The sequence below is a fragment of the Camellia sinensis genome, chromosome 3 (assembly GCF_055761805.1).
Source record: "Camellia sinensis isolate YWXY chromosome 3, ASM5576180v1, whole genome shotgun sequence".
NCBI lineage: Eukaryota > Viridiplantae > Streptophyta > Magnoliopsida > Ericales > Theaceae > Camellia > Camellia sinensis.
Window position 1 is genome coordinate 92,340,901 of NC_138963.1, and position 8,500 is coordinate 92,349,400.

Genomic DNA, 8,500 nt, shown 5'->3' on the forward strand with positions numbered 1-8,500 from the left:
TTCGGAGGCATCTTTCTTATCACCCCAAACCATCATCGCCTCGAAAAGCCCTCCGTTTGCGACGTCGGCATCGTCGCCGGCAAGAAGCTTCTAGTCTTCGAAATTGTCTCCTTCAGCTTCTTCCTATTCTCCTCTTTAGTCACTGAAGGCCTCAAGCTCGCCATCAATCTCTTGAACATACAACAAAAAGAGTCTTTAACTAATGATGAAAATAAATTTTATCACAAAAGATGTACCTTTTAATGAAGAAAATAATCTTTCATCTCTAAATTAAATATTGTTAAAAGATAATTTAATTAATCTTAAACTTTAAATAAATTTATTATGAAAGTCCACCAGGCTAATAATAATAATAATAAAAACAAGGAGAGTAATTATTTTAGGGTTAATAATATAAATACATAAATAAATAAAAACCTAAGTTCTTATTAACACAGCCTCCGCAGCCGTGAGAATGAGGGGGAAGGAGAAGAACAGCCACAGTCCAGGTCTTGGACTTAGGTTTCGTAGCTCTTGCTCTGGGCCACCATTATCACAGGTAAGAAAACTTCCATTTCTCTCTCTATTTTTCTGAAATCTGGTTCTTCTCTGATCTGATGAGTGAAATAGGTTTGAATTCAGTTCTGAAATGGTTTGATTTTTAAATTTCTTCCATGATTGAAATGGGTTTCTGAAATGATCTTTATTTTCTGAAAGGGGTTTCGGAATGGTTTCTATCATTGCACCATTTCAAAAATGGTTTGTCATCTATATTTGCTGATTTTATTTTCTGAAAGGGGTTTCGAAATGATCTTTATTTGCTGATTTTGGATTGTTTTTTCTCTCGTCTGTATAGTTTCTCTGTGTATAGCAAAGATGAGTCATGCTATATACTTTTTGTGTCTGCAAGGTGCTCGACAAAATGTCACAATGGCATTGCAAAGATGAGATTTGTCATCTCAGTTCTGTTATTTCTTGTGTTCATTTTATTTGGAGGTAAACACACCTTGGTCCTTTTTCAAAAGCTTCAGTTTTGATTTGTATATATGTTTTTGCTTGATTTTGATTTTCTTGTTTTCAAAAATTGTAGTTGCGTATGATCCATTAGCTTCAGTTGTGGCTATACATGTTGTTAAGAGTCATTTTGTTATTTTTATTACTATATGGTTTACTAGAGTGGAATTTTAAGTGGTTTTCATTGATCAAAATTTTAATAAACAACAGAGAGTCTTAGTAATTAATTTCTGCTGTTAAATATTTTGTATAACATAAATGTTTGCTGAACAATGCATGTGGTTTAAGGATGTGATACAAAGTGCTACTCTGTTTTTGTCTTTTCTTTTTTTCTTTTTCCCTTTAAATTAAAGAAAGTACATGGTTGTTGAAGTTGGGGAGAGTTTTAATTTTGTTGTTTATTTTATATGGAAGAAAGGCCTTTCTGGTTATATTTTTCTTCTAATCTCAGTTGTGTATAATTTTCCTGCAAAGTAGAATAAATATTATGTCATGCTAATATATTATTCATTTTATTGTGTTGTCCATGTCAGAAAGCTTTTTGTGTGTTCTCTAATAAGTAATGTTTCATTATAGTTGGCTTATTGACTCAAGTATTTATGAGTAATGAATCTTCCCAAACCCACCTATGATAGACATTTTGTAATTTGGTATCTTCTAGCATTAGTGGGAGCATTCAGGAATTTGTGATCATGGTTCTTGAGGTATACAATTATCCATGCTATCTTTTTGCCTTTCCTAACTTAGGAATTGTTTGGTTGTCTTTTTTAATTACTTTTTGTCTATTTAAGCAAAAAAAATTAGATCATTTTGCTTGTTTGCAGTTCCTTTTGTACTCTATTCAACCAGACAAGTTTTATTAATTGCTCCTGCACAAATTAAGAGGTACTTCTATATTCTTCTAATTGCATGAACCAATTGATTTGATTTGGTGGGTCCACTTTGAATTTGAGCATTGTTTATTTATTTGCATTTTCCTATTTGATCCCATTATTGATGGTAGAGAACTACAGATCTCATTTGACAATTTTCCATATTATTTATGGTAGAAGCCTTCCGCACAATTGTAATCTTTCCTGTATAGTCATTTTATGTACTTATTCTATGTTCTAACATCCACTGCAGATCTCTTATCATAATTCAGCTTTTGAGTATGTTAGCATATTCCATAGCACTTTTGAACTTGATAACTAGTTCTTATATAAGATGTTGACTAGTTCCCTTCTTCTGCAAGATAGGTAATATAATGATCTAAATGGAAGCACACATTTACACTGAAATTGATAAAAGTTCAACTGATCAGTTTGCTTGTAGACATTGGATTGGATGCGAAACATTTTTCTTTTCATCACACTACAACAAAAAACACATTTTATAGCATTCGATGAATGCTATCAAAAGTAAGCAATAGCATTCGTTGGAATGCTATGTGTGCCCATGTTATTAAAAGTGTATCATTTTTAATAGCATTTATCGAATGTTATCGTTGAACGCTATCGTAAATATATTATAACAATTTTTGAATGCTATGAAATAGTTAAAAGTTACTAAAAATACCAAAGGATAACATTTTGTTAATGCTATGAAATTGTTTTTATAGCAATCTAGTAATGTTACAATTTACCATATCATAACTACTAAGAATGTTATAATAAAGCATGATAATAATCAATGTAACATAGCTCTGGACTCCACTCAAATTGGGAAGTCCAATGACATAACTATAAGAAGGCATGTGTTCTGATAGGTGCAGACCAAACCGCTAACCATGTACTAAACCAGGAGACCAACCTCACAAGTGCACAGCCAGATAAAATCATGAGCTCATGGGGTCCTTTGACCCCACTTCCCATTAGGCGACATTATTCGATTTTGACACAAAATAGCCAACCAATTTAATGCTGTTGCATAATGGCCTGTCAACTGTTTGATAAAATGCTTATAAGTAATGGGTATCAAAGATCTTCTCAGGTTCATGAAACCCCATATTGAACCCATTCACATCAAGAAGTATGCGGGCAAGCGGGTAATATAATCACCTCCTCTCATTTCATATATAGCTATCTATGTCAGATTCTTCGTAGTTACATTTTTTGCATTCTTTTTTCAGGTGGGTATTGATGCTTATTCACGGCTTCACAAAGGAGGTATGATTCTGAATCCATCACATCTTTTTTTTGACCAAATCCATCACATCTTGTTTGACTTTGTCTTCACAAACTGTTTTTAGTTTTTCTATTTTTGGTGATTTTTTAGTCACTTTTTAAAATTTTTAAATGCACAAAAAACAACTCACTAGTTCTGATAATTATGTGTTATATGCAAATTATCGAAACAATAAAGTATTCATACTCACTTTTCTGTTTTCACATGCAAAGGGCAGTGAGTATCACTCCATCAATAGCACATCAACTGATTCAGGTACCAAATTGCGACTCTTTATCAGCTATTTGCAACATGGAATAGTATTTAGTGTTTTTCCATCACCTACTGTGAATTAAAAGCACCAATTTGCCATTTTTTATAATCTTTGATTCTTTCAACTGTTGATTTTTTAGATTCTGAGATCAGAGAACATTGAATTTGTAGTATCTCCATGTGAAGCTGATGCACAATTAGCATACCTATCCAGCCTAGAAGCAGAAAAAGGTGGAATTGTAGCAGTGACTTCAAAGGACAGTGATCTACTGGCATATGGCTGTCCAACTGTAAGAAATTCAACAGAACTTTGATATTGATGACTCAAGCCTCATTTTTAGCACTAATTGTCTTTTTATGTTTTGCATTGGTTGCAAGCAGGTTGTCTTCAAGATGGACCGCTATGGCAATGGTGAAGAGATAGTGCAAAACAAGGTTTTTGAGTCTGCATCTCGTGTGCCTTCCTTCCAATGTTTTGATAAAGAACTTTTCACAGGTGATTTGAGACACTTCAAATTTATTTACAAACTTATAACACTAAAAATTATACAACCCTTTGCGGTTCCTTTCTATCATATATATGAACTAATTTGAGACAGGAGACGCACTTATCTTCTAGCTTTCTCACAGGCATGTGCGCTTAGCTGGCTGCACTTTTCTTCCATCTGTTCCTGGAATTGGAATTACGAAAGCTTATTCTTTGGTTTCCAAGTACCGGAACTTGGATCGTGTAAGAGTGCTTTTTCTCTTTGTGAAAATGAATTGCATTTCATTTTGTACTTGAATTGCTTTCACTACATTTCTTATTACGGTAAGAGAAGATATAAATAAGAAAAGACATGCTTCAACTCCATTGAAATAGTTCTGTTATTATATATGCAGTGTGCACTCTTTTGGAATAATTGCTTTGAAAAAACCTGGAACCTAGATAGTTCTTTCATAACCAAGTGAGACTTCTCTTCAATTTTGCCATTTGGTGAGTTGAAATCTTCAGATTCAGTGCTCTCTAGACTGAAGTGTTAGTGAAAAATTGTGGCAATTTATTAGAATTAATGATATCAAATATTAGGTACAATTATAGAAATGAAAAAAATGGTTACATTGGCTTATTTAGACATTTGAACACACCGAAGGATAGATTTATGGTAACCTATGTATGTTTTGGTTGCTTAAGTTGTATCACACACAAGATTCTATTTGATTTCTCTTGTCTATTCACTTTTGATAAGATGTCATGAATCAAATATATGGACTTCTATAAGAAAAACATAAATGCATCTAGGAAATTATAAAACAAAAAAAACAGAACTGAGTGAGATTTTATAGAGAATTTGATAGAATCCATGAATTCAAGAATCAAAGAATTTGTTAGCATAAAAAAAGAGGAACAACCAGTGAGTCTTGAGAGGCACTGCTCAAGATCCCTGTTTGGCATTCATTAGAGCAGAACCCAAATACACTCAAATTCATATTTATATATATATATATATATATAGAGAGAGAGAGAGAGAGGGAGAGAGAGAGTTTGTTGCTAGAACATTAGAAGAAAAGGAAAAAAAAGAGAAAAAATAGTGTTATAGTTCATATTTAGATGAACTGATCTCATACTAGAACCTATTCCAATTTCAGTTGACATCAATATCTGTTGTTGTTTTTCTTTTTCTTTTCTTTAAAGGAAATTAGCTTTGTGTTTGGTCACATTGGTGCAATATATTCCTGAACAGGTGAATATATGGGTTCAAAGATTGAAATTGTTGATAGAATTGTATACAAAAACAAGAATCAGCACCGACGATGCTCATATTTTCAGTACCTTCTATAGGTTGTTATTCCCTATGAGCAAATATGTGCAAATAGGTACATAAATATATGTAATGCATGTAATTGTCTTTTTAATCTTAGTTTATCATATTCATGTGATGTTAGGTGAGGACCACAAGCTCATGTTCGGTCTACTTTTTTCCCTTAAATCCTTGACTGCAAAAATGGATCCAACAAGGTTTGTTTTGTTTCTTCAAGTTTTGAATTTCAAACATAATATGTTTGCGTGAGTATTTTGATTTCCCATAGAAATTAAAAAAAAATTATTTGATTATATAAAACAGAAAATGTTTCTTGTTTCTCAAATAATATTGTCATTTTCTACAGGTGCATATCTTGAGTTTTAGATCACTTTTTTGTTTTATTATTAAATTATTCTAGCTTAAGAAAGTTTGAAATCATTCATGCCTTGATGATTTATTTTGGCTTCTACAAGGGTATCAATATCTTTTGTAGCTTTATACTATTTGTGTGGAGAATCAAAATAATTATGTCATTTTTGGTGGCTGTGGGGAAAGGATTGGGGCAGTTTAACAACTGGATAAATTACATTATTTTTGGTGTGATCTAAATGTAAGTTTATAAATTAATTCGTAAGTTTATTCATATGCTTCTGGCGGTTTTTAAATTAATTTGTTTTTTTATTTTTCAGGTCAGAAATTTCTTGGAGAGATGCAAAATATGGTCAAAGAATTCAAGAACTTACTTTTTTCAAGTTTTTTATTTTTTATTTTTTAATGTATGTAATCACAGTTAATTTTTTTTTTATTAATTTCTTTGTATATACTTTTAAACATTTAACTTTCATTTATGAAATATATGATATTATTTCATTCAATATATGGTTGTGATTCAAAATATAGTATATAGTGTGTATTACATTATTCAAATGCGCGTGCAAAAATAATATTGATTATTCTTTAAATATGTCAATTTTTTTTTTAATCACAGGTTTTATTAGTTATTAATCACACTTAAAAGGTGTGATCTAAATGTTTTTAATCACACTTAAAAGGTGTGAACTAAAGTTTTTAATCACACTTAAAATGTGTGATCTAAATATTTTTAACCACACTTAAAATGTGTGATCTAAATATTTTTAATCACACTTAAAAGGTGTGGTTTAAATGTTTTTAATCACACTTAAAAGGTGTGAACTAAAGTTTTTAATCACACTTAAAAGGTGTGATCTAAATATTTTTAATCACACTTAAAAGGTGTGATCTAATGTTTTTAACCACACTTAAAAGGTGTGATCTAATGTTTTTAACCACACTTAAAAGGTGTGATCTAAATGTTTTTAATCACACTTAAAAGGTGTGATCTAAATATTATTAATCACACTTAAAAGATGTGATGAAAGCATTTTTTAATGACACTTAAAAAGTGTGATTAAAAATGACCATTTTTAATCACACTCCTAAAGACCACACTTTAATAAAACTTAAAAGGTGTGATTAAAAAACATACATCACACCAAAAAAGTGTGATCTTTATCTATATTTGTAGTAGTGAAAAGAGATAGAGTATGAAGATAGCATGTGAAATATGGAGAGACATCACAATGGATTTGGGGTTACTAATGTACATGATGCATAACGGTGACTGTTGTGTGGTCCATGTGACTCGTTTCGGATCTTATTTTGATGATCCAAACCATTCAAATTAAAGAAAATATCAAGAAGAATACATCTGCAAAAAATTAAATTGATCGGATATCAATAACCCTTTTATCAAATCACATTTGTATTCAATTTGATATATACATATTCATTTTTTTTAAAAACACATGTGCTTTGATGAAGAGATTATCGATATACAATCAACGCGATTTGTTATAGATATATTCTTCTCAATTTAAAATTTAAATGGTCTAGATCATCAAAATAAGACTCAAAACAAGTCTCATAGACCGCAAAACAGTCACCGATGTGCATGAACACAACAGTGGCACCATGTTCGGCTAGAAATCACTATCCCAAAACCGCATGTGCCTACTTTCATACAAGTTTGAATGAATACATACAACTTTAAGATTTAACTCAAAAAAAATTTAACAGTCTAATTCACAATGAATAATTGTAGCAGACGGAGTGTCAAGTTTGTATTAGATGCCCAAAATTTAAAGAAAATAGTAATATAATATGTACACGACACTATGGAGTGAGAGAAAATTGAGAAGAAAGATAACCAATCATTTTTGTATCTTCAAATAGTAGAGAGTTTGTTTTTATAGATTTTTTTTTGTAACTGATGCTTTGGTTCTTTTAAATCTCAAACTTTTTAGATTTAAATTTAAATAGGCACCTATTCAATTTAAAGTAGTGTCTATTAATCACACAACGTTTGATTTAAAATTCCAACACAAATTTAATTTTATTTTAAATTTTTTAAATGATTATATGTAATTTATATTTATTCATAAAGAAAATTAGTGATAAATCTAATTTGGCAATTTCTTGAGGTGTTAGGTCCAATGGATTTTTTTGATTTTTTTTAGTGAGAAGTATACTCTTTGTGAAATATTGTGGTGAAAAGTATATTTTGTATTTTTAAGACATTTTTTCCCCAATTTGGCCCTTAAACCTATCTGTTCAAATCTGTATCTATCTATCAAATTGTTTTCTATCTGTTCAAATTTGTATCTATTTGTCAAAATAATTTTAATAACTTTTAATCTATCTATTGAAATTCACTAATTCTATTTTTTTATCTGATGAAATTCAACAAGCTTGTTTTTTTCTATTTGTTTAATTTTTTATTCTGTCTGCTCAAATTCTTTTTCTCTCTTTACAAACCCACTATCTGTTCAAATCTCTTTATCCCACTCTATCTCAAATATTTTCACCAACATACCATCTGTTCAAATCTTTCTCTCTCTTTATCTCTTCACAAACACACCTAATTTTTTTTTTCTTATCTATCAAAATGAAGAACACAAACAGTGCCAAAAATTGAATTTATCTGTCGTAAACATTAAATACGCAAATTAATTAAACGCACATTTTCAAACATTTTATCTATGTTAATGAAAAATAGTTTTCTATTAGCTTTGTGTGTTTGGATGCTGAGAAAGAAGACCTGTGACAAGGTCCCAAAATTAAACATCTCACATGTATCTTAGGTCTTCTTTCTGTGGACTCTCTAGCACGAACAACACCACTCAACCCTCGTTGGAAACCTTGGACTCCAACTTGAGACCGGCAAGCACCAAATCTAACACCGATAAATGAGTGGGGAGCACCAAATCCAACAGCTACTACAGCAG

The 8,500-nt window shown here is 30.8% G+C and overlaps 1 protein-coding gene across 13 annotated transcripts; it reads left to right on the forward strand.

The window, feature by feature from the left end:
• The first annotated feature begins 407 nt into the window (after nt 1-407).
• LOC145822668 (exonuclease 1-like) lies at nt 408-6,070 on the forward strand. 13 transcript variants are annotated; one of them, XM_082920373.1, is made up of 13 exons: nt 428-538; nt 890-975; nt 1,570-1,697; nt 1,818-1,878; nt 2,955-3,019; nt 3,104-3,140; nt 3,377-3,414; nt 3,552-3,701; nt 3,793-3,907; nt 4,042-4,141; nt 4,294-4,387; nt 5,338-5,410; nt 5,885-6,070. In XM_082920373.1, exons 5-10 carry the CDS (start codon nt 2,969-2,971, stop codon nt 4,053-4,055), a joined length of 405 nt encoding a protein of 134 aa, XP_082776499.1. In that variant the 5' UTR covers nt 428-538; nt 890-975; nt 1,570-1,697; nt 1,818-1,878; nt 2,955-2,968; the 3' UTR covers nt 4,056-4,141; nt 4,294-4,387; nt 5,338-5,410; nt 5,885-6,070. The 13 variants fall into 13 exon arrangements, with proteins under 13 accessions (XP_082776495.1, XP_082776505.1, XP_082776506.1 ...); XM_082920371.1 differs by lacking the exon at nt 1,570-1,697 and adding an exon at nt 5,136-5,233 and having other exon boundaries at nt 429-538; nt 836-975; nt 2,965-3,019; XM_082920374.1 differs by having other exon boundaries at nt 443-538; nt 836-975; nt 2,965-3,019.
• Nucleotides 6,071-8,500: the final 2,430 nt, after the last annotated feature.

Bases quoted from the DNA above. Each gene is read 5' to 3' on its own strand.
- LOC145822668 (XM_082920369.1), top strand. From the start codon at position 924: ATGAGATTTGTCATCTCAGTTCTGTTATTTCTTGTGTTCATTTTATTT. The intron at 3,141-3,376 runs GTATGATTCTGA...TGCAAAGGGCAG, and splicing joins TTCACGGCTTCACAAAGGAG to TGAGTATCACTCCATCAATA. The intron at 3,415-3,551 runs GTACCAAATTGC...TTGATTTTTTAG, and splicing joins TAGCACATCAACTGATTCAG to ATTCTGAGATCAGAGAACAT.